Source organism: Cynocephalus volans, chromosome 9 (genome assembly GCF_027409185.1).
Source record: "Cynocephalus volans isolate mCynVol1 chromosome 9, mCynVol1.pri, whole genome shotgun sequence".
NCBI classification, from domain to species: domain Eukaryota; kingdom Metazoa; phylum Chordata; class Mammalia; order Dermoptera; family Cynocephalidae; genus Cynocephalus; species Cynocephalus volans.
Genome location: NC_084468.1, coordinates 71,142,376 through 71,167,592, shown reverse-complemented (window position 1 = coordinate 71,167,592; position 25,217 = coordinate 71,142,376). Strand labels below are relative to the sequence as shown.

Below are 25,217 nucleotides of genomic sequence, written 5' to 3'. Positions count from 1 at the left end.
TCCTTTTTTTTCCTTGGTGGGGTGTCCTCCTTCCTTCTCTTTTTCCTTCGAGTTTTTTTAATCGCCAGCTTTTTTTATTGTAAAAAACACATAACATAAAATTCACCCTCTTAACCATTTTTAAGTGTGAAATACAAAGTACAGAAGTGTTGACTATGTACACATTGTTGTGCAATAGACCTCTAGAACTTTTTCATCTTGTAAAACTGAAACTTTATACCGGTTGAAGGTACAACTCTCTGTTTCTCCCCACCCTCCCAACCACATTCTACTTTCTATTTCTAGGAGTTTGACTATTCTAGGTACTTCATATAAACAGAATCTTGCAATATTTGTCTTTTTGTGACTGGTTTATTTCACTTAGGATTATGTCCTCAAGATTCATCCATTTTGTAGTGTATAATAGGATTTCCTTCTTTAAAGTCTAAGGAATATTCCATTGTATTTTTATTCCACATTTTCCTTATCCATTCATCTGTTGACAGACATTTAGGTTGTTTCCGCCTCTTGGCTATTGTGAATAATGCTACAATGAATATGGGTATGTGAATATCTCTCTGAGATTCTGTTTTCAGTTCTTTTGGCTATATACCCAGAAGGGGGATTGCTGGATCATATGGTAATTTTAGGTTTATTTATTTATTTATTTAAGGAAACTTCATACTGTTTCCATAGTGGCTGCACCATTTTACATTCCCACCAATAGTGCAAGGGTTCCAGTTTTTTCACATCCTCTCCAGCATTTGTTATTTTGTTGTTGTTGTTGTTTTTTATAGTAGCCATCCTAATGGGTGTGGGTAACTTGTGATTTTGATTTGCATTTCTCTGATGATTAGTGATGTTGAGTATCTTTTTATATGCTTGTTGACCGTTTACAGTTGTCCTTCAGTATCGGCAGGGGATTGGTTTTGGATCCCCCATGGATACCAAAATCCACAGATACTTAAGTCCCTTATTTAAAGTGGCATAGTATTGGGCCGACCCCGTGGCTCACTCGGGTGAGTGTGGCGCTGAGAGCGCAGCGGCGCTGGGAGCGCCAAGGCTGCGGGTTCAGATCCTATATAGGGATGGCCGGTGCGCTCACTGGCTGAGCGCGGTGTGGGCAACACCAAGCTAAGGGTTATCCTCTTACCGGTCACCAAAAAAAAAAAAAAAAAAAAAAAGTAGCATAGTATTTGCATATAACCTATGCATATCTGTCCATACACTTTAAATCATCTCTAAACTACTTATAATAATTAATACAATGTAAATTCTATGTAAATAGTTTTTATACTGTATTTTTATTTCTATTATTTTTTATTGTTGTATTGTTTTTTGTTTTTGTTTTTAATATTTTTGATCTGTGATTGGTTGAATCCACAGATGCAGAACCCACAGATACAGGAAGCCTACTGTATATATCTTCTTTGGAGAAACGTCTATTCATATCCTTGACCCATTTTTTAATCAGGTTATTTGGTTTTTTGTTGTTGAATTGCTGTTCTTTATATATTTTGGATATTAACCCACTAAGAGATGTATGGTTTGCAGATATTTTCTCCTGTTCTGTAGGCTGCTTTTTTACTTTGCTGTGCAGAAGTCCCATTTTTCTATTTCTGCTATTTTTAAAAAAATTTTTTTTTTACCTGTGCTTTTGGTGTCATATCCAGGAATTATTGTTACTGACAGACCAGGCTCAGCTTGCCCTCTCACATTAAACAAATGACTCAAAAGTTCAGAAGTTGGTGCAAGGATTAGAAGGTTTATTCAGATAACCAGCCATCTGGGGGATGACCAGGCTAAAATCATCCCAACTTCTGATTCCTGTTCTGGGGTTTATAAAGGGGAAGAGGCAGGAAAATGAGGTTAGGGTCTTTGTTCCAAAGAAAAAGTGGGGGGAAGAGTCTGGGAGCAGCAGATGGTCTGAGTGAAATGTCAGGGTCCCATGATGGATTGGAAACTTCATCATCACAGAGTCTGTGGTCAGCTTCAAGTCCTTGATGTTATCTTGAGGTTGGATTCCTTATCTCCTAGGGAGAACTCAAAGATAATAATCTTAGTCAAACATCATAAATATACCTGACTTGGATTTCTAATTAACATGAATGCAGTTTTCCTTTAAGTAAGAGGGGAAGTTTACAACCAGCTAGGTTGTCTTGCCTCTCTTATATCTCCTCTTGTTTGCAGCCAATTAGAGAGGTAAAAAAAAACAAGAAACTTAGTTTCAGTCCTTAATTGTAGGTGCACCCCCTCTGAAGTAAATCAACAGAAGAGGCAGTGATTTCATCTGTCCCAGCAGTCTCTCAATTCTTCTGCTAACCTCAAGGAATTGATAATTATCACTTTCCAAGTTAAGAGCTGACTGAAATGTTCTGCTTGGTCTTAGTTACCCCAAAGATGGTTGTTTTTCTGGCTAAGGTCCCTTTCATTATTGCAAATCCAGTGTTATTAAACTTCTCCCCTATGTTTTTTTCTAGTAGTTTTATAGCTTCAAATCTCATGTTTAAGTCTTTAACCCATTTTGAGTTGGTTTTTGTATATGGTGTAAGGTAGGTAAGGATCCAGTTTCCTTCTTGTAAATGTCCAGTTTTCATAACACCTATTGTTGAAGAAACTGTCTTTTCCCCGTGTGTAGTCTTGGTGCCCTTATCAAAGTTCATTTGACCATATACACAGGGATTTATTTCTAGGTTCTCAATTCTTCTTCATTGGTCTATATGTCTATATTTATGCCAGTACCACACTGTTTTGATTACTATAAATTTGAAATAGGTTTTGAAATCAGGGCATATAAGACCTCCAGCTTTGTTCTTCTTTCTCCAGATTGTTTTGGTTCTTCAGCATCCTTTTTAGGATTCCCTATGAATTTTAGAAATTTTCTTTTCTTTTTTTAAAGATGACCGGTAAGGGGGTCTTAACCCTTGACTTGATGTTATCAGCACCATGCTCTCCCAAGTGAGCCACAGGCCAGCTCAGAATTTTTGTTTTATAATTTTGCAGAAAATTAGAAAACCATTGGGATCTTGACGGGGATTGTGCTGAATCTGTAGATAACTTTGGATAGTATGAACATTTTAATAATATTAGATCTTCCATTCCATGAACACAGGATGGCTTGATTTATTTGTGCCTTCTTTAATTTCTTTCTACGATGTTTTGTAGTTTTCATGAACAAGTCTTTCATCTTCTTTATTTCTAAGTATTCTTTTTGATGCTATTGTTAATGGAGTAATTTTCTCAGTTTGTTTTTTCAGATTGTTCATTGTGTTACTATGTAGAAATGCAGCTGATTTTTGTGTGTTGATTTTGTATCCTACAACTTTGCTGAATTCATTTATTAGTTCTAACAGTTTTTTTGTGGTATCATTAGGGTTTTCTATATATAAGATTATATCATCCGTGAACAGAGATAATTTTACTTTTTCCTTTCCAATTTGGATGTCTTTTATTTCTTTTTCTTGACTCATTGCTCTATCTGGGACCTTCAGTACTATGTTGAGTAGAAGTGGTGAGAATGGCATCCTTCCCTTGTTCCTGATTTTAGAGGAAAAGCTTTTAGTTTTTCACCATTGTGTATAATGTTAGCTGTGAGCTTTTCATATATGGCCTCTGTTATGTTGAGATCATCCCTGTCTTAGTCTGTTCCTGCTGCTATAACAAAATACCACAGATTGGGTAATTAGTAAAGAATAGAAAATTTTATTTCTTACAGTTCTGGAGGCTGGAAGTCCAAGATCAAGGCTCTGGCAGGTTAAGCATCTGGCGAGGGCCCATCTCATGTCCTTCCAAGATGGTGGCTTGTTGCTGCATCATCCAGAGGGGATAAATGCTGTGTCCTCACATGATGGAAAGGCAGAGGGAGCTAGCTAACTTCATCTAGCCCTATTATAAGGTTACCAATACCATTCATGAGGGCTCTACCCTCTTGACTTAATCACCTTTTAAAGGCCCAACCTCTTAATACTATCATATTGGGGTTTAAGTTCCAATGCATGAATTTTAGAGGAACATATACATTTGAACTTTCTATGCCTGCTTTGTTGAGTGCTTTTTATCATGAAAGGGTGTTGAATTTTGTCAAATGCTTTTTCTGTATCAAGTAAGATGGTCATGTGATTTTTATCCTTTGTTCTATTAATATGGTGTATTACATTGATTGATTTTCATATGTTGAGCCATTCTTACATCCCAGGGATAAATCCCAGTTGGTCATGATGTGTAATCTTTTCCGTGTACTGTTGAATTCAGTGTGCTAGAATTTTGTTGTGGATTTTTGTGTCAATATTCATCAGGGATGTTGGTCCATAGTTGTCTTGTAGTATCTTTGTCTGGCTTGGTATCGGGGTTGTCCTAATACAATGAATTTGTATTGTTCCCTCCTCTATTTTTTGAAAGAATTTAGGAAGGATTGGTGTTAATTCTTCTTTGTCAGGTAATTCATAGGTCTCTGTTTCTTTAGGACTGGTTTCTAGAGATTTATTTCGTTTATTTGATTGGGCTGTGTTTCCCTATTTCTTCATGTGCCTTGTTATTTTTTTGTTGTGGTTTGTGCATTTGAAAAAACACTAATTTTCCCAGTCTTTATGGACTGGATTTGTAGAAGGGAAGACTTTCACCATTAGCCTGGCTAAAGATTTTTGGGGTCTCTCAAACCTTTTGTGAGGGTGCATCTTCTCTGAGCTTGTGCATGTAATTTCACAGTTAGAGAGTGTCTTAGTCCATTCACTTATAACAGAATACCTGAAATTGGGTAATTTTTAAAGGAAAGAAATGTATTTCTTGCAATTCTGGAGGTTGGGAAGTCCAGGGTCAAGGAAGTGGATCTGGTGAGGGTCTTCTTCCCGGTGGAGACCCTGCGGAGTCCCAAGGTGGCATGGCGTATCACGTATCAAGAGATTTGAGTATGTTAATGTGCTCTTTTCCTCTCCTTATAAAGCTACCAGTCTACTCCCATGATAATCCATTAGTCTGTGAATGGATTAATTCATGCATCAGGGCATAGCCCTCATGATCCAGTCACCTCTTAAAGGCTCCAGCTTTCAAATACTTTATAAAGATTAAGCTTCAGCATGAACTTTGTAGGGAACAAACATTCAAACCACCTTAGAGAAATTTGCCAGTTTCTTTTTCAGTACCTTGCAGTCTCTTGCTACCTTTGCTGTTTCACTGCAACATGCTGCTAAGCTTTCTTTTGTTCTTGCAGCCCTGAGCCATCCAAGGTATGCTGCTTCCATCACTGCTCTTCCAAGTCAGGTGAGGAAGAACCAGTCCTTTGGGCAGCCCCTGAAAAGCCAGAACATGGCTACACATTTTGTTCTCCTTTTACCTTTCCAAGAGAGAATCTGCAAGCTTGGTGCTTTCTCCCTATTGCACCAAGCTTTGTTGGCTTCTGTCTGTGGTAGGGAGGGTACTCTCATGCTGCAAGAAGCCGCTGAGCTCTCTTTTGTTCTCAGTGGCCCCCAGACGTCCAAAGTATGCTGGTTCCCCATTAGTGCTCTATATTAGGCAAGACAGAAACCATTCTTTTGGGCAGCTTCCCCAAAAGTCAGAATATTAGATATATGTTCTACTATTCGTTTTCCCTCCCAAAGAAGAAATCGTGAGTTGGGCTTTTTCTCTCAATAGCACAGAGCTGTGCTATTGGACAAGGGGCTGACACGGTTGACATGAAACAGCTTTCCAATGCAGCTGTTCTTGACTGTGAGCTTGCCTGGGATTATGTGACTTCTTAACTGTTTCTAGAGCTCTCAGAATGAGTCTTTTTGAACTTATAATGTTAAGTTTGTGTCTCTGCGAACAGTGAGGACTGGGCTTCCTGTTCCTTTATTTTGCTGACATCACTCTTTCTAGGTTTTCATTATGGAAAATTTCAAGCATGTTCTAGAGTGGAGAGAGTAGTAAATAGTGAACCCCAATGTATCTGTTATCCAGCTTTATTATTTATCATCATTTTCTCTAACTAGCCTCTCAGCTGTGAGAGTATCATAAGTACTTTAGTATATGTTCCACACAAAGTCTTTGTCATTATCATCTTTTGAACATAAGCATAATACTTTTATTATCACATGTAGTAAAATTGTCTTTTCTTAATATCATCTAATTGCCCAATTCATATTTATTTCTTCCTGACTAGCACTAAAACGTCTTTTTTTGTATTTAGTTGCTATTCCTCATAAATCTCTTTTAACCTGTAGTAATTCTTCCTCCTACCTCCATCTCCATGCCATGTATATGTTGAGTAAACTGGGTTATCCTATTATGTAGAATTTCTCACATTCTGGATTTGGCTCACTGTATCTTCGTGATATTATTTGACATTTCTTCTATCCCCTGGTAGTATTTCTAGAATGTTTTTCAGTCTCCTATTTACTACAAACTGATAGAGATAGAGGCTTGTTCAGATTCTAGTTATTAGAAGGAAGAGACATTCAGAATCGGAAGAAGACTAGATATGTATGAATTCCCCCAGGAACTTTTTTGCCAGTTTAGCAATGATCCTCAAGCTGTAGCTTAGAAAACTCTGGCCATTCCTGTAGAACAGAAAAAAGAATAAAAAGTCTTTTCCTAAAATTTTTCATTTCACTGCTGTTTTGTGTAGAACAAGCCATTTGTCCAGTATTGAGTCACCTTTTCCCCTAAAACCTACATGTACAATACAACATCATTAATAGTAATATTAACAGCTAAAATGTGTTTGCTGTTTACTACGTGCCAGGCACTGTTCTAAGCATTTTTCATGTAGTCACTCATTTAATTCTCACAATCACCTTATAAAACAGCTACCCCTATTTTGCAGATGGAGAAAGAGAGGCACAGATATGTTACATAACTTGACTAACATGATGCAATTATAAAGCTTTTAGCTAGTCTATTGCCAGTCTAATCAAATTCCTACTCTGCAAAATTATGGAAAGTGAATCTCTTGATAATCATGCCTAAATTTTAGATATTAAACTTCTTTGTTCAAACCTCCCCCTGCCGCCATAGCATTTTTTTATCATAACTGTTATCTACATCATTTAATTTTGTATATTCTCCTTTTCCCCAAGCTAAGTGAATCATCTCTGCAGTTACCATTTCAGTTATTGTCATTCTTTTAGTAACCAGGCTTAGAACTCTTTCTTGGCCTCTCATATTTATTCTTAGGTCCAGATATTGATCTCTATAAATCTCATGGCTTTATTTCTTCCTTTTACATTGCTTCTACTCTGCCTAATTCTTTATCTTTTTACACTAAAACCTTTAATAGCTTGATTGCATGTCTATTGCTTGTTTTTTTTCCCCTCTAATCCATATTTTATATACTTCAGAGTAATGTTCCCAAAATAGACTTTTGATTATGTCTGTCACTCAAATCCATTCTTTGGATTTAATAAATTTTCTTATCCGTCCTGTCTAGTCTTTTCTATTATCTGCACTCCTGCCTTTGAATCTTTACCTTTGCTTGTGACTTTCCACTTTTCTTACCACTTTTTCTGAAGCCTAATCATCCAGCTAGTTAGTTCTTTCTTTTCCTAAATAGTTAAAACATTTTTTATTATAAAATTATATAGGCACAAAATTTTTTTAAAAAATCACAGTTAGAGTATGGTGGTCAAAGGTTCAGATACCCCTACTGGCCAGCAGCCAAAAAAAAAAATTCAAACTGTACAGAAAAGCACCTTCCTCCCCACCCCCAATCCTCCTTCCCCCCCGAGTGTGAGCAACTTGAGAACAGAGACTCTGTCCAGTTCACAGGTATGAACCTGGTAATAATGGTTCCATACTTAGAATGGTACCTGGCAAATAGAAGATGTTCACTATATGGTTATCATTGGGTTAAAAAGTGAACATCTTTCTTTCCCATTTCATCACCTTCACTCCCTAGTGTTGGAGCATTACAGCAGAATAAATGTCAGTCCTTTCTCCCTCTCCTTGGTTCCAATCCAGTGAGTTTGAAACCAAGTAAAATAGACAGGGAATGAAAATGTCAGCTTTAGTACTGCCAACAGCTGGATTGTAGGCTATAGATTAGATGTGCAACCATAGTGGGCCCTGTAACAAAGTAGAATTAGGCTCCATAAAAAAAAAATTAAAAAACAAACAAAAGAATGTAGGATCCATGAGAGATAGACTTAGTCTGTTTTGTCTCATATCCCCAGCATCTAATTCAATAAATATATATATATACTTTTTTTTTTAATACTTTTATTTCATCACAGTATTAGGCTTGCCAACCTGTAGTCACAGGCAAATCTAGGTACAGTAGGTCTCTCCAGTATCTTTGGGTTACCATTATTGAAGTTTTAGAATTTTTAGTTATTTTTGTGATTATCTTTACAGACGTAAGTAATTTACGTAAACATCCATGTCTTGATATATCTACTTTGTATAATATTAATTGAAAATCTTTTCAATTTTCATTACTGAATTAGTACTTCCTTCTACTCTTTCTTTTAGTTTTTGTAGATTATACCATCATTTTTATATTGCTCACATTTAAAAAAATATATTGTGTTCAGTAGCAGTGTTATGACTGACAAAAAAGGCTGATGACTAACAGCATTTATATTGTAATGCTCTAATATTGCAATATTAATACTTGTAGAACCAAGTAAATTAATATACCTATCCATCTTGTGAAACCCAATTTAGATCTTCCTTCAGTAAGCTAGGGAAACTCAGTGGTTTTATCCTTATGTGAACTTCCATATCATTTGTGGTACTATCTGTACTTCATTTAGCATTTATATGTGCCTTTTATATTTATAGTTTTATTTTCATGTTAAGTTCCTTAAGAATAATGGTTTATGTTTTTTTTTATGTCTTGTTATTTCCTACAATGCCTGACATAAACAAACACCTTTAACACCTTGACATTTAATAAGATAAGTTCGTGGAAAGTCCATCATTTTTGTGCAAAACATTACTAAGTATGAAAACTAAATGTGGTCCTATGTTGCTGTATTAGTCCATTTCTGTTGCTTATAACGAAATACCCAAAACTGAGTGATTTATAAAGAAAATGAAATTTATGCTTATAGTTTCAGAGACTGGGAAGTCCAAAGTCCAGGGAGCATCTGTTGAAGGACTTCCTTAGTGATGGCTTTACATCAACGCAGGGGTCTCATATGGCAGAAAATGGCAGAGCAGAGCTCTCATGCCTCTTTCCTTTTAAAGCCCTCAGAACCACATCTATAAACTAGGGCATGGCCCTTACAATCCAGTAACCTCCCTAAGGCCCCACCTTTCAGTCATCACAATAGGATTTCTCATCCTCTCAACACTGTCAGAGTGGGGGCCAACTTTCTAATACCTAGAACTCCGAGAGACACAGTTTAAGCTTCTGTGAGTTTGGGGCGGACATTCAACCCACAGCAGTTGCCTTTTTTCCTTGTATGTATTTTGTATGACTATATTAATTAGATATTACTCTCTGCTTACTGTGTTTATTGGGTATTGTATGAGATATAAGAATAAAGCAGACGCTTTGAACATTAGAGCCTAGAACAGAAGGTGAGACTAATACGTGAAGCTAATAGTTGAATCAAGAGATGTATAATATTCTGAGGGCATCTGGGGTGGAAGAGGTGATGTTTGTCAGGGTCTTGGAAGAGTAATAGTATTGAATGTATGGAAGGTTGTAAAAACAAGTGGCTGAGAAATTGTAAACACAATAAATAGTACATTACATCTAGAAGGTGGGTTGTGAAGAGGAAGGATAATAATTGAATGCTGGGGTCAGATTGTAGAGTATAGGAGAGTATATTAGCTAATTTCACCCAAAATGGTATATGCTTAAGCCACAGTTCTTTTGTTCAGCAGGTTTACAATAAGCACATTTGTTTGGCCACATCTTTGTGGTTTAAACTGATTTTTGTTCATTTGTTCTTTTATAGTTTGGAGGCAAACTGGTTACCTTTGAGAATGTCAAACTGCAGCCTCAGCAGGGAGCTGAGCAGCAGCAACTGCACCATGTGTTCATTAGTCAGGTTGTAACAGAAAAGGAATTCCTTAGCCGATCAGACCAACTTCAGCAGGTTGTGCAGTCACAAGGATTTATCAATTATTGCCAGAAAAAAATTGATGCTTCTCAGACTGAGTTTGAGAAAAATGTGTGGTCCTTTTTGAAGGTAAAGTTGGTATTTAATATTATTTTATTATCTGCAAATTTTACCGTTCCCATTATATTCTAAATCTTTCTATTAAAAAGACAGTTGGAAAAGTGTGATTTCAGGAGTTCATAGTGAAATTTAAGAAACCTCATCAAGTGTACATGACCTAACTTCTCAATGTCAAGAGTTCTTCCTTCTCTACTTTGAAAAGCCTGATGTGAAATACTCTTTTAATAAGAGTTTTAAAAACTCTTATTTTAAAAAACAAAACAAAACTGTGTGATAGATGTATTTAGGAGAGACCTAACATTCAGAATCCTATTTTAAAATTAGAACACAGAGCTTACTTTAATAAAAACAGAATATTTAACATCTATAGCAGATCAAGTTAAGGAAATGGGGAAAGAAGGAAAAGGCATAGGAGAGAGGTTGGAGGCATTTCTCATTCTGTCTTTAAGAGGGATTAGAAGAAAAAACGTCCCTTTTACAGAGCTGCATTTTTGAGAATAGAATAACAGAATTTCCTGGTTGGTCATTTGCCTCCACTGAAATATCTGTTTCTTGATACAGTACTGAATTTTATAAGGAAAAGTGATCTTGAATAAAATACGGTTAAATTCTAAAATTGTATAATTTATTTTTATATTTTGTAATTAAGTATTAATTTTGGGAGTTTTAGAACATAGTATATTCCACATAGTATGAGTTTTGCATTCCTGTAATCTTTTGACATGAGTTAGTATATATAAAAATTATAGTTTAAAAAATTTATAGTTTATAAAAGTTTATACTTTTATTCATCCAGGATAGTGAATCATATTATACTTATTATTTAAAAAATAATTTTTTTTGAACTATTCTTTAGATTCTAACAGTGAATATTCAGGATGTTATAGTAGACTTTAGATATTTTTAATAATTCTACTTGGAATTTGATAGACTCTTAGAAAAATTAGGCCTTTAAATATTGGTCTTTGTTTCAAGAATATGTCTTTTCTGAAAGGTAAACTTTGAGGATGATTCTCGTGGAAAATACCTTGAACTCCTAGGATACAGAAAAGAAGATCTAGGAAAGAAGGTAAATTTTGGGGAAAGTTAAATGGCTGTCCTTATACAAATAATGTATCTATATGTCGTACTTTTAAAAATAAAGCTCTACACATATTATCTCAAATCAGTTAATAAACATTTAATTAGAATTTGTGTTTGGTTGCCAAAGTTTTGAATCCATGTTGTTAAGTGGGAAACTCCACGGTATACCTGGCTTTAGAAGCTGCCAGAACAACTTTTAATTCAAGCTAGATTGTCAGGGATATTTGAGCCTTAAAAGATGGACACCATGAGCCTTAAACACTGGAAATGACACTGAGATTTTAATAGAGTGTGTAACCATTGGACCTGGGGGGAAAGAGAGAAGGAAACTATTAGAGATCACCACAAGTTCACTACAACTTAAGTGATGAAAAATGGGGTAGTATTTCAAGCTATCACAATTTTCCACCCTATCTGAGTTTATGCCTTTAGCACACAATTCTCAAATTGTGTATTGAATTGGTCCAGCTAACAAGTAACTAGTAAATATTTTGGAACAGGAGTGATTTATTGTACTGAACCTGAATAAACAGAAAGTCCAGGTGATTTGCTTAACAGTTTAACTTTGAAAAAAAAAACAGATTCCCTTTTAAAAGGGAATCATGTTGCGGTTTTATAATGTTTTTCTCAAAGAGGGGCTTAATTATTGTTCCACAGTTTGTTTGTTTTGGTTTGGATTTTGGGGTTTTTTTTTGATGGCTGACTGGTATGGGCATCCGAACCCTTGTCCTTGTGTTGTCAGCACCATGCTCTAACCTAGTGAGCACCTGGCCAGCCCTTATTCCACAGTGTTGACATCAACATCAGTAGTAGTAAAAACACCTTGACTCTGGAAATCTTGAAGGTGATATTTTAGATTCTCTGACTGTATAATTTGTATTAGCACATTTTCATTCTTTGGAAATGACTCAACTTTTTGATAGTGTTGCAGGGTTGTTGCACACGTGGTACATGTTGGATACTGCACACTCTAGGCACACATTAAAAATTAGTGTTGATGTCAGACAGACCTGGGTTCACATCACAGCCCCACTGCTTAGTGGCTGTGTCTTTGCTCACTGCTTTAGAGTTTTTATATTTAACTTTATTGTTAGTCTAAACTTCTTGATGCTGTAACTTTTTTAGGTTTGCAGGAGATTAATATGAAAGTTTTACTGCATGCCTGATGGCAAAAAATGAGAAAATAGAATCTGACTGTCAAAATACTTCTAATAGCAGTTCTTTCCATAGCGAGTACTTGAAGAAATATTTTTTAAAATTAATTATAGTTATTTTAGTTAAAGTAGAAAAGAAACTTTGTTTTGAGGTTCGTTTTGTGATTGAACAGCACAGCAGGATGACATCTGAATAATAAAACTCCATATAAATGAAACTAGAACCATTCTGCACAGCTTTTTCTTTTAACTACTTTTAACTATACTATCCCTGATAATGAACTTTTGCTAGATTTTTGCTGAGAATAGAGGAAGAGGTAAACATTTGCTGTATGCCTTGAAATAGAATTTCGTTTAGTAAGTGAGTTGTTTTTGTTTCAGATTGCTTTGGCCTTGAACGAAGTGGATGGAGCTGATGTGGTAAGAAGACCTTTAAAAATAGCTACCTTCTAAAATTTTGGTTAGATCGTAGTGAAGAGAGAAATGTAATTTAAGAAATTTGTTTTATGCTTCACAGTGTAAAAACACATGCTGATTCTAGATATGTTAATAATTCTCATCTTAAAATAGCATAAGGTTAGCTGGTAGAGCATTCCTTTCTCTTGGCATATTTGAATTTTGTAAAAGGAAAAACTGAATCAATGACCTCTCACATACTTAAGGTAAAGATCTTTTTTGCTGGGGGATATTTGGTAGGAAAGAAAGGGAAGGTGTTAGCCGTAATTGCTCTTTGCTTTTCATCTAATGGTGTTTCTCAAATAAATTTACTCAGTGTTGCTTCTTATGATTAAACTAGCTCTGAGTGTTGTTGATTGAGTCTTCTGTCTTCCTTGTTCACTAATAACCTTTTAATGCTATATTCTTCAACGTCCTCTATAATTGTTTTGTGTACCAAAGGCTCTTAAAGACTCTGATCAAGTAGCACAGAGTGATGGGGAGGACAGCCCTGCTGCTGAAGAGCAGCTCTTGGGAGAGGTACTTATTTTTTTTTCATGTTATATTGAACAGATATGTGATATTTGTGTATCTCACATTGAAATATGGAAAAATTTCTTGACTACTTATTGCAAAATAAAGTTGGAGTATATTTTCATAGAGATGTTTAGGGTAGGAGTCTATTTACCTAGACTGACAGAAGTATCATCTCTGAACTCATTAGTTCTCTGACCTAGCTTCTGGATTATATGGTTTAAAAGTAACAGTTGATGTGAGATTGACTTAATTTGGTCAGATGGCTATCAGGATGTCAAATTGAAAAAAGATTTTATTCAGAAATCTGCATGGCATGTAAAGTTAATGTTTTTTCTTGGCGCACAAATAGTTAGGGCCTACTATCACTGTTGTAGGCTTTTGAATTGAAGAATACTTTACTATGCCAAACTGATTGTCATGATTTACTATAAAGTTGTTCTTAGTTTTAGTTGATAATTTTTGCAACTAATTAAAGAGTCCTTGAACACAGAGATCTTTTTCCTTCTAATTTTCTGGATTTTTTAAAACAACTGATAAATAATTCTGTAAATTACTTTTTTTTTTTTGGCTTACTAATTTTATTTCTTCTTGGAAAATTAATCGGCAAGTTCTTGCTTCTCATCTTTGACTTTTTCATTGTTCTTTGTGATATGGGGATATTCTGACTATGGAATGTTTCCTATAAAATTTTAATAAGTTTATAAAAAGCATTTTCCTCAGAAGTGGATCACCTAGCATTTATTTAACAAGGGAATAAAGGGTATGAATAAAGTCTTACTAAAAATTTGAACTAATTTTGGGAATACCTACATAGAATTGTAGGATACATAAAGAAATGTACTTTCATTTATACACAGCTAGATTAACTATGTGTTATCAAATAGAAGACCATTTGGGAATACTTAGGTAAGAGTAATGTGTATTTAAGAAAAACAGTAGTCATCAGTGTGTACTTTGAATAGTTGAAGAAGTTGTGTTTGAGGAGGTAAAAATTTCCCCTTTATCTTGATGATACTATTTATTTATCAAACATCATAGCTTACACATTAAAGGTGCTCAATACATAATAAATTGTACATTTCTTGACCTTATGTGTATTTCAGAAGTCCACAAATAAAGGTTTGTTAATTATTTTTAGAAGGCAAATTTGGAAAATAGTGAGTTAATAAAGTATTTTTTAAAAAGTTTGTTAGTGAATATAATGAGATTAATTTCTCCTTTATATGAATAACTTAAATTGTCAATTTTGGGGGTTTTTAAATTCCAAAATGCTTCTCTTTAGTTGGGGAAAGGGAATTAGCATTATAATTATTCTCCTGTAATAGTCAACGTTAATTAATTAAGCTTTATTTACAGATAATGCTATGCTGTACTTACTCTGCACTAAAATTACCCAATTCCAAAATGCCTCAACCTTGAATACTAAGTGCTTGTATTGAGATATGTAGGTAACACAAGCACAGAAGATTGATATTTTATCTCATGTAAGAGAGCTGTGTTTTCTTTAAAAATTTATTTCTAATATCTTTGATGTATTTTTTGTTTTCTTTTAAATTTTTATGCAAGGAAGAGAAAACATTTAAACTTATTTGCCAGCAAAATTCCTCCATTATATTTCTTTTCTTCTAAAGAAAGAAAATACTGAATTTATTTTTAATCAGTCTAGCAGGTAGTCTCAGAAATTTGTAACAGAACGGTATATATTTTTACCAGATTGACCTGTGTTCCAGATTTGACTAATTTGAGAGAACACAAAATGTATAATTGAATTAGATTATATTCATAAATAATCTGTTTATATTGCTTTTACATTGAAAACACCAAGTTTTTTTATGATTTTTTCCAAGACTCGGTTAACACAAAAAGACCTTACAGTCAAACCTAGTGGACAGTAATTACTAGATTTGTAAAAGTAGGATTATTTTAAAGTCTAAATATAGTATAATTAAAATAAAAACATATAGTTTACATGTTTCAAGCCACTCATAGTTGAGGTATCTAAGAAGACAAAGATTCTCAGCTTCAATAATAACTTCTGAGATACTAGTAGTGAATATGCACACTTAAGTTTATTTAACATTATTCCTGATGACCTTGGATTTTATTTATGATTGCATAAGGAGAGTTAATACTTAGGGAAATCTTTGGTCTTAGTATAAACTTGGATCTGAGAACTTTTCTGTAGTAACTTGGAATGTCATCTTGTTAGTAGATGAATAATCATTTATAAATTTTGTTTTGCCAGTAAACCACTCCACAGTTTCATTCTGGCTAAACTGCTGCTTTTCCATCTCTTTAGCACATTAAAAAGGAAAAACAAGAATCTGATTTTCTACCTTCACCTGGAGGAACATTTAATATCTCTATCAGTGGGGGTAAGTACCGGTTGGTTTTGATTTTTAACTTTTTTTTTTAACCATTTGAAAGCAAATAGTCTCTCCATTTAAGTTAGAAATGTTTTGTCACAAGTGGTAGAGAGTTGAGAAAGAACTCAGATAACATGTAGTATATGTAATCAGTGCCTTGGGAAGGGTAATGTGTTCTGACACTTAAGTGATCTTTATTAATGCAGTTTAAGCAGTCCGGAAACTGTGTTGTTTTACATGTATTTCAGTATATTTTCATAGATCTCTTCCATAAATACCAAGAGTTTGTGTTAGAAAGTAATCCACCAGTAAGTACAGTAATCAGAAATTAGCATTGTGTTCTCCTTGTATGTATTTGTAAAAATTGATATGTGTAGCTTTTTTGCTGTTGTTTTTGGTAACATAAAAGTCTAACTTGGGTGTAATTTTTTCCTTGTTGCAGATATTGATGGTTTAATTACTCAGGCTTTGCTGACGGGTAATTTTGAGAGTGCTGTTGAACTTTGTTTACATGATAACCGCATGGCTGATGCCATTATATTGGCCATAGCAGGTGGACAAGAACTCTTGGCTCGAACCCAGAAAAAATACTTTGCAAAATCCCAAAGTAAAATTACCAGGGTATGTTATTTTAAAAATAAACAAACAATAACATTTATATTTTTAATTATAAAAGCAATACACTCATACGATAGATAGTTGAAATGCAGAAAACTGTAAAGAATTTTTTAAAAATTCATAATTTCATGACCCAGAAATAGTTTTTGGCAATTTGGCATGATCATTCCAGTTTTTGTTGTTTCCGTGAATAATCTTAAAAATTAAAAATATTTTTATATTATTATAGAAAAATTTAACGTAGAAAATTTTAAAGGTAAAAATATTAGCACCTGCTAATTCTGTCAGTAGATTGGTGCATATCATTCCATACCTCTTTCTATGTATTTGTAGAATTTTTTTAAGATTCAGAGTCATATATGTGGGTGTGGTTTTGTTTATAGATATTGTCATGTAAGCATTTTGCCACATTATTAAAGATTCTTATAAAAATTTTTAACTATTCTATAATTTAGTATGGATGTATTATTTCTCTTATTTTTGAATGGTTAGGTAGTTTCCAGTATTTTCCTAATATAAATACCCTTGTTTATACAGTGATAAATATCTTTGTTATACCTAAAGATTTGTACAGATTATTTAATAAGGCTACGATCCTAGGAGAGGAATTTCTGGCATAGAGGGTTTGATCATTTTTAAGCCTCCTGCTGGATGTTATTTTCCGCATCATAAAAAAGTAATTTTTATGGAAATTGTTTTCTCCCTGGGACTTTGCATCTAGTATTTCCTTGGCCTTGGAATGCTTTTTCCTTCTTGATGAAGTTAATTCCTGTTTGTCCTTCAGATCACATCTTGGAAGTCTATGTGTTCAGGCAGTTTGTCTTGATCCATCAGACCAGGTCACTATTCTGATAGCATCCTATACTTTTCCTTCTCAGCATTTCATAAAATATGTTGGTGTGATTTTTTTTTTTTTTAAATTAAAAATAACACCATCTATTTTGTCATTTGGTTCAAGAATGTACTTCAGTTTTTTGCTGCTTTACTTGGCATGAAGTCCTGTGAGTAGCAGTTTTGAAGGATATGATCGATTAGCCAGAATTAATTTTATTAATATGCTAAAGACTTTTAATTCTCCCTTTGTTTTCCTTTCCCAAGCTCATCACTGCAGTGGTGATGAAGAACTGGAAAGAGATTGTTGAGTCTTGTGATCTTAAAAATTGGAGAGAGGCTTTAGCTGCAGTATTGACTTATGCTAAAACAGATGAATTTTCAGCCCTTTGTGGTAAGAAATGAGCTTTATATTTAAATACATTATATATATGGCATAGTATATTGTAAATAAAATTAATGACAGATTTTATTAGAAATTTTTGTAAACCTATCACAAATGAGAAAAAGATGTCATTTGTATGCTTTTCTCAGAATTATTAATGACATTCTTCTCCATACCTACTCATTATTTTGAAAATACAGTTTAGTGATTTTGGTTTCAGACAAACCAGAGTTGAAATCTTGCCTCTCTCACTACCTCAGTTTATTCATCTATAAAATGGTACATAAACAGCTCTCATTTAGTGAATGTTAGCTATGATAAAATGATAGTTATAACATTTTAGTAGAAATTACTATTATAGACAATGACTAAACTCATGGCTATGAAATGAATATTATTTGCAAGAAAAGAAGCTAAAGCTGCTAGAATAAGAATAAACAACCATTTGCTACCTTGAAAGTGTTAATAAAATATAAAAATTATAAGATATTTAGGGTATTTCATAAATAACTTATAGTAGACCTAGCTATCATTGATAAGTCTCTTCCAAATGTGCCTTCAGGGTTTTTCTGTTCAAATTCTGTTCCCATTTATTATTTTTTTCTAACATAATTAATGGAAATCAGTTCTACAACTAGATATAGAATATTGTGAAATTGTTTATTATATATGATTTGTCACTCACTTCCATTCATTTAACAAATATTTACTGAGCATTTAGAGTGATTGTGTTTCTCCCTGCTCCTTATTTGTTGTGAAGTTTAATCCATACCTCTGAAAATATTACTGAGCTGCTCATAACCTAATATACAGATTGCCTTTGGTATAATCTTGTTAACGTTTTTGTCTTGATTTATAGATCTTTTGGGAACCAGGCTTGAAAATGAAGGAGATACCCTCCTGCAGACTCAGGCATGTCTCTGCTATATTTGTGCAGGGAATGTAGAGAAACTAGTTGCATGTTGGACTAAAGCTCAAGATGGAAGCAACCCTTTGTCTCTTCAGGTTAGTATCTGAGACAAAAGGTGCTTAGTTTTGAGTGTTGTCTTTCACCCTTCTTATGATCAAGTTATATTCTAGAAATTCATTTGTTGTAGAAGTTTGTTGCTTTTGTCCCACTTATTTACATCTTAGAAGTTCTTTTGCTGAATAATTATGTGCATATATTGCTATCTTTTGAGAAGCAAAGTTTGAGATGGTGGGATAGTAAAATGAGGTTGCAGCTGTTTGTAAGATCAAGGTTGTGATTTGGCAGTTTATTGGGGAAAATAGGTAGCAAGAGCACTGAATACAGACCTAGGCTTTACCTCTTTTTTTTTTTTTTTTTTTTTTTTTGTGGGCTTCTCCCTGCCTTCAGTGACCCTGTTTGCCTTGAGCTAGGAAAGAAGCAATATAGGTTAAGGAATACAAGGCATCCCAAGTACCAATAGAGAATCTTCATGGTTAAGGGAAAATGAAACTAAGAGGTAAATGGAATCCCATGTAGCACCAGTACACGAGCAAGAGAAGTAAAAAATGTAGAGACTGTTTTCAGGCACTGAGTAATATATGTAGATTTTTTTTCCTAAGCATTTAATCATCAGAGTCTTAAAATATTTCAGTATAATATTTTTTTTTCTCTCTGGAAAGAGATTTTTCTCAGTGGGGTCATTGCTTTAAAGATTACCCTATTGAAACTAAAAATCAGATAGGAAATCAGTATTTTTCTTCTAAGTGCTTCTGAGAGAAAAACACTTGTTTCACACTTCTAGATTTGTGTATTTATGAAGGGCAGATAGGTAGGAGATCCTTATGCTTTCTACCTGAAGCATAGCTCTCCATTGTGGAAAGAATTGGTATTGAAGAGCAATGTGAGAAACTTTGAGTTAAAACAGTAAGCCCATTTGGGGGTCACAGGCCTTTGTCTATGGGCACCTCATAGTAGTAATATTTTCATAGGATAGATGGTATGATGTTTCCATTCATAATTCCTCCTATACCTGTTAGAACATCGTTTCTGCCTTCAGACATCTACTTATCACTTTGACTTTGGATATTTGCTTATTTTAGCTCACTAGACAAGTATCTGGAAGTTGTTTTTTTTTTTTTTTGTCGTTTTTTCGTGACCGGCACTCAGCCAGTGAGTGCACTGGTCAGTCCTATATAGGATCCGAACCCGCGGCGGGAGCGTCGCCGCGCTGCTAGCGCAGCACTCTACCAAGTGCGTCACGGGCTCGGCCCAGTATCTGGAAGTTTAAGGATGCTTAGGAGAAGGTAGTAACCTGTGCCCTATCCATGAGTAACAGAGCTTTTTCCTCTTTACTTCTTTTCAGTTACGTAAATGGTGGTCAGCTATTCCATAGTTTTCTAAATGGGATGATAATAGGTACTGTACTTTTAGTAGGTTTTGGAAATCTTAGTAACTTGTTATCTTTTTGTGCTTTCTCTCAGACACATGGTCTTGGTATCTCTGTTCCTATCTCACTGTCCCTTCTTTTTTTCATTTAGGATCTGATTGAGAAAGTTGTCATTCTGCGAAAAGCTGTACAACTCACCCAATCCGTGGATACTAATACTGTAGGGGTCCTTTTGGCTGAGAAGATGAGTCAGTATGCCAATTTGTTGGCAGCCCAGGGCAATATTGCTGCAGCCTTGGCTTTTCTTCCTGACAACACCAACCAGGTAATTAGAATTGACCGTTTTTCTTCTTTTTTTCAGTATGTAAGGTGAGTCCAATAGATAGCACTTGGTATTAGACCTAAACATACTGCTAGGTGGAATGTTTTCAAACTGTAGGTAAATGTTACTGATAATTCAAAGATCATTTTAGGTGTACCCAAGCTATGTCAGAGAAATAGGATGCTCTTGTAGTGTAATAGATCCCTTTGTTCCGAGGGACAAAGTATTTTAGAGAAATGAATGGGAAAAACCAACTTTTTATTTCCAAAGCCAAATGATGATTCTTTGTATAAGGTTCTTTGTAGGAATCTTTTATGTTGAAAAGCTATAAATATTAATGCTTAATTGAACAAATGGGGTTGTTAAAATTTTCAAATTCCCACATATGTCACCCCACATAGTAGCAAAGAAGTTCATTCTATATGCCATTTTAGTCTGAGTATATTTTTTAAGGATTCAGAGCAGGGAGAACTCCATTACATTTCTCATTCTATTTGGTGTACAATAAAACTCGGGCTTTTTCATGATACTTGTTTCAATTAAATTCAATTCAACAAGTGACAGAGTATAGAATCATGAGCAAGATTGCCAAGATCCTTGCCCTCAGGAAGGTTTCAAACTCAAGACAGCTATAGACAAATAAACATGGGATTCCAAAAGTGCGACAAATACTGTGATAAAGGTGCTATGGGAACACAAAAGAAGGGGACTAAACCCAGTGATGGAGCATGGATGGAAGTAGGGGTAGAGTTTGAGGGAATCTTTCCAGAAGTAGGATATTTATATCTGCATTTTGTATCTGATAGAGCTTGATTTTGAGCCTTGCAGATATTTTCTTGTCTCTATACTTTTTATTATTAACATATTCTGTTTTTGATGGCTTATTTTAGTCGTTTTCAGTATTTTGTTTGTTCTAGGGAATCACCAATAAATTTTATTCAGTAAAAATACATATATTCTCCAGGGCTATAGAGGTGTAACTCTAGTTGGTTTTGTATACACTTAGCTGTAGGATCCATCTCGTATCTTTCTAAATTGTTAATGAGAATATTAGGTAGAATAGAAACAGTCTTTTTCTTTATGGTGATTTTGGCCTATAAGACTTTTTACTTAATAAGGTCTCGTTGTATTGAGATACAAGACCCTTTATCTTAAGACTAAGTTAATCTAAGACCTTTAGCTCATCTAGCCTTAGGATTAAACTCTTTATTTTCAGTACCATTTATAATAATATATTTTCTATACATTATTCTAGATGCTTTTCTTTGTATTTTAAAGAATATTCTTTATACGAAAAAGCATAATTTTGATGTTACTTTCTCCTATTTATCTCAGTAGACCCTGTATTTTCTGGGGAATATGTCCGGAGACTTTGCGATATCATTGTAGTGTATGATTCTCCCCACAAAAAGGCAATAAAGTATATACCTACAAAGTTTAAATGACCCCTATAAATCTATAATGAATTTATAAAAATGTAATTTGTAAAGATATTAAATTCTTGCTGAAACATTTTAATGCATTGCTTTTTTGTTGTTATTTGTTAATACCATGAACATATCATGGTCAACTCATACTTTTGTAAATCTATATAATTGTAGACCTGTATGAGCTACACATCTGAATTTGACATCTTGTTCTTTTAATTTATTTCAAAAATCTCTTGCTTTTTAAATTAATTTCCATTTTCTTCTTAGATCATTGTTTTTTTCCATCACCAGTAGTTTTGGGGGCCTTATAAAGTATTTTTGTAGTTTGTGAGCATTACTTAACTACAAGAAAATACAAAAAGAGCAGTGGTGATAAGTGACATTGATCTTGCATACTAAACCATAAGGTGGGCATAATTCAAATCCCTGCCTCAGTTGAATTACATGTTGCACTGTGTGTCATGGACCTTTGGTGCCAGCCTTGAGTATTAGAAATCATGATGTTGAATCCTCAAGTGGCAGGGTGTATTGTATAATACACAGCATGTGAACAAAAAGGAATCTCTTGAATGATCATATTACTTTAAGAAAATCAACATGCTGTCATAAAGTTGGGTAAACTCTAACAGTCTGCTTTGTTTTCTTCTATTGCTTCTTCTAGCCAAATATTGTGCAGCTTCGTGACAGACTTTGTAGAGCACAAGGAGAGCCTGTACCAGGGCAGGAGTCACCTAAAATTCCTTATGAGAGGCAGCAGCTGCCCAAGGGCAGGTCTGGACCAATTGCTGGCCACCCACAGATGCCAAGAGTTCAGACTCAATATTATCCTCATGTGAGTGATATGGTCCAGATGGTTCAAATTGATGGTTTTAGTTTGTTGGGCAAGAGACTTTCTCTGATATAGTAAAACTAGAAAACACATTGTTTTAATCATTATACTTTCTAGATTCTTGAAAGTGGTTCTTATCTACTTTTCGAAATCATCCTTTTAATCTCATCAAAAAGATAATATTTTAGATATGAATTAGTTTTAACCTCTCTAAGGAGATTTGTTCTTATTTCTCTATCACTCAAACTTCCCTTACATGTGTACATCTGTTATTTAAACTTTTATTTGATTCATCTAACAAGCCATAAGTAAAGTAGCAGGAACAATCTTGTTAGTGATTTGGTTAATTTTAAAAAATATTTTTAGAAATGGTCTTTTTTGAGTATTCTTTTCTAAATTGTTAGTATAGTTTTACTGTGTTTTCTGTATCTGCACAATAAAGAATATCCAGAATACATGTTTTTGGACAACTTGAATATTAGAGAAAAGTGAATGACTGAAGGTTTATGAAGTTGTAGGTCATGAGGAATGTGAAAAGGATTAATAATTTTTATTTAGTTTTATTTATTTATTTATGGTATTTAAATTGCCAAATGTTTAGTGGCATAAAATGTGACCTATTGTTGTCTTTTACTGTTTCATGTAGAAACTTTTATATTTTCAGACCAGCAGGTGACATTCATGTCCTTAAAAATATTTTTTTTGTGAGTAATAAATGGTCTTGATTGATAGCAGAATTAACAGGTACTCTGCCTATTTTAAAATAGAACAAATTGCTGGTAGGATTGACAGGGTCTTTTTACATTTTGTTATAGCAAAAGTAAATATAAAATCATGACAAACTGAAAAAAAAAATCAGTTTGTGCTCTTTTTTCTGTTGTACTTTTTTTTTTTTTGGTGGCTGGCCACTAGTACAGGGATCCGAACCTGTGACCTTGCTGTTATATGGCTGCACTCTAACCAACTGAGCTAACTGGCCAGCCCTGCTGTACTTTTGATTGGTACTTAATTGGAATAGATTACATTTAAGTATAACTGTTAACCATTTAGAATACTCTCTGTTTTGATTATTTTCATTCATTTGACAAATGTTTGGTAAGACTCTACTGTGAGTACCTGTCTAACTGTTGAAAGTGTATTGGTGAAAAACATAGACTAAATTCCCCACCCTCATGGAGATTGTACTAGACTTAGAAAGTCTGTGACATAGGTGGGGGAGATAAGATGGTGGATAGGAAAACTGAGAGGCAGGGATGTCAAGTTGACTCACCAGATTTTAAGACAGAGCTTAGATTTCTCAGCATTGCATGCTATGGCCAAGTCAGGATTAAAACTCTCAATCACTTGGTGTTAGACCAGGCCGTCTCTCAAGGTAATGAAGCAAGGCAAGCTCTACAATAGAAGAGACTAGTTTGGGTTTATCTTTATGTCCTTAGTTTTATCTGTCTTTCTGGGAAAAGATAAAAATATTGAAAATTTTTTGTTTTACTTGACTTATCAATCTCATGTTTTAAAAAAAGAAAAACAAATTGAATCATAAATCAGTGATTTTCTTGATGAAACCTTATATGCTGAATGGATGAGGACAGTGGCTTGTGGTTTTAAAGCAGTGTTGAAGGAGAGGCCAGATTAGTGGGAGTTCCACTTCAACTGTCACAACTTTGCTTTTATTTTATTTTATATATATATTGGAGTTCCTACAAAGATTTATTTGATGAAAAGATGTTGATGGCTTAAAAAAATTGAAAACCACTGGACTTCAGGGTAAGCAATACGGTATAGTGTAGAAAACACTGGTCTCGTATTCAGGAGACCTTGAATCCCCAGCAAGTTGTATAGACTTTGGCAAGCCCCTTCATATCTCTTGACCTTGCTTTTCTCAGTGGTAAAAGGTGGAGATTAGACTGGTTTATCTTTAATATTCAGCTTTAATATTCTCTGATTGTGTGATTTTTCAAGCCTCATATGGGACTAATATGACTTTCTGTGACCCTAATGAAATCCAGAAAAGCAAGCTTATAGCAATATATTTACGAATTAATAGTAGCATGAATATAATTAATGCTTCAAAAATCACTTTTTTAATTACTTTTCTTCTCCTGGGGTGTTTTCTTTTCTTCTGTTCTTAGAGGACCTCATTTTCCTCTGTACTCTTGATGCTTGAATGGCATTGTACTTGTACTTTGATTTAGGTTTTCATATTGATTTGTCTCCTGCCTCTCTCCCCTATTTTATTGTGACTGTGTTTTTCTTTTGGAATCTTAGCTACCTTGAAAGCAATTGCCTGACTATTGTATGTTATCTTGCTGCTCTTACTTTTTGCTTTGCATCTGGCTGTTAATACCTCTTGGGTTGTTTTTCTTCTTTTAACATTTTCATTTTTTATTTTCTGTGATTGGTATTTCTTTGTTCAATTCAGGTTAGAATTGCCCCTACTGTCACTACCTGGAGTAACAAAACTCCTACTGCCCTTCCCAGCCATCCACCTGCAGCCTCTCCCTCTGATACACAGGTATATCCTTCATTATTCCTCTTTGAGCAGGATTCTGCTCACCTAAATATATATACATTATTTATATATTATCTACCCCCCTTCCTCAAGTTCTTCCTCCCCCCAATGCATCTGCCTGCTCATTGTATTTTAATGCTTTTAGGATGCAAGAAGCAGTTTTTAGCACAGTTAATTTATTTCCTTATCCCTCCTGTCCTTCTTTTGTAGTTTTAAATTGACTTGAGCTAGAAAAATAGCAATTAAGGTTCTAACAATGTTTTCAAATCTGACTTTACTGAAGATTTTTCTTTCCTT

General features: G+C 34.3%; 1 protein-coding gene across 22 annotated transcripts in view; it reads left to right on the top strand.

Moving 5' to 3' along the window:
• SEC31A (SEC31 homolog A, COPII coat complex component) overlaps positions 1 to 25,217 on the top strand; it is a 77,761-nt gene that overhangs the window by 31,529 nt on the left and 21,015 nt on the right. For 15 of the 22 annotated variants that reach the window (XM_063108587.1, XM_063108586.1, XM_063108578.1 and 12 more), the window contains 11 exons: positions 9,861 to 10,094; positions 11,080 to 11,154; positions 12,704 to 12,742; positions 13,220 to 13,297; positions 15,594 to 15,669; positions 16,103 to 16,281; positions 17,377 to 17,503; positions 18,354 to 18,499; positions 19,982 to 20,155; positions 22,244 to 22,414; positions 24,831 to 24,923. In XM_063108587.1, coding sequence (XP_062964657.1) covers positions 9,861 to 10,094; positions 11,080 to 11,154; positions 12,704 to 12,742; positions 13,220 to 13,297; positions 15,594 to 15,669; positions 16,103 to 16,281; positions 17,377 to 17,503; positions 18,354 to 18,499; positions 19,982 to 20,155; positions 22,244 to 22,414; positions 24,831 to 24,923 — 1,392 coding nt within the window. The remainder of the gene's footprint in view (positions 1 to 9,860; positions 10,095 to 11,079; positions 11,155 to 12,703; positions 12,743 to 13,219; positions 13,298 to 15,593; positions 15,670 to 16,102; positions 16,282 to 17,376; positions 17,504 to 18,353; positions 18,500 to 19,981; positions 20,156 to 22,243; positions 22,415 to 24,830; positions 24,924 to 25,217) is intronic. The other 7 variants (XM_063108589.1, XM_063108583.1, XM_063108581.1 and 4 more) reach the window with 3 other exon arrangements.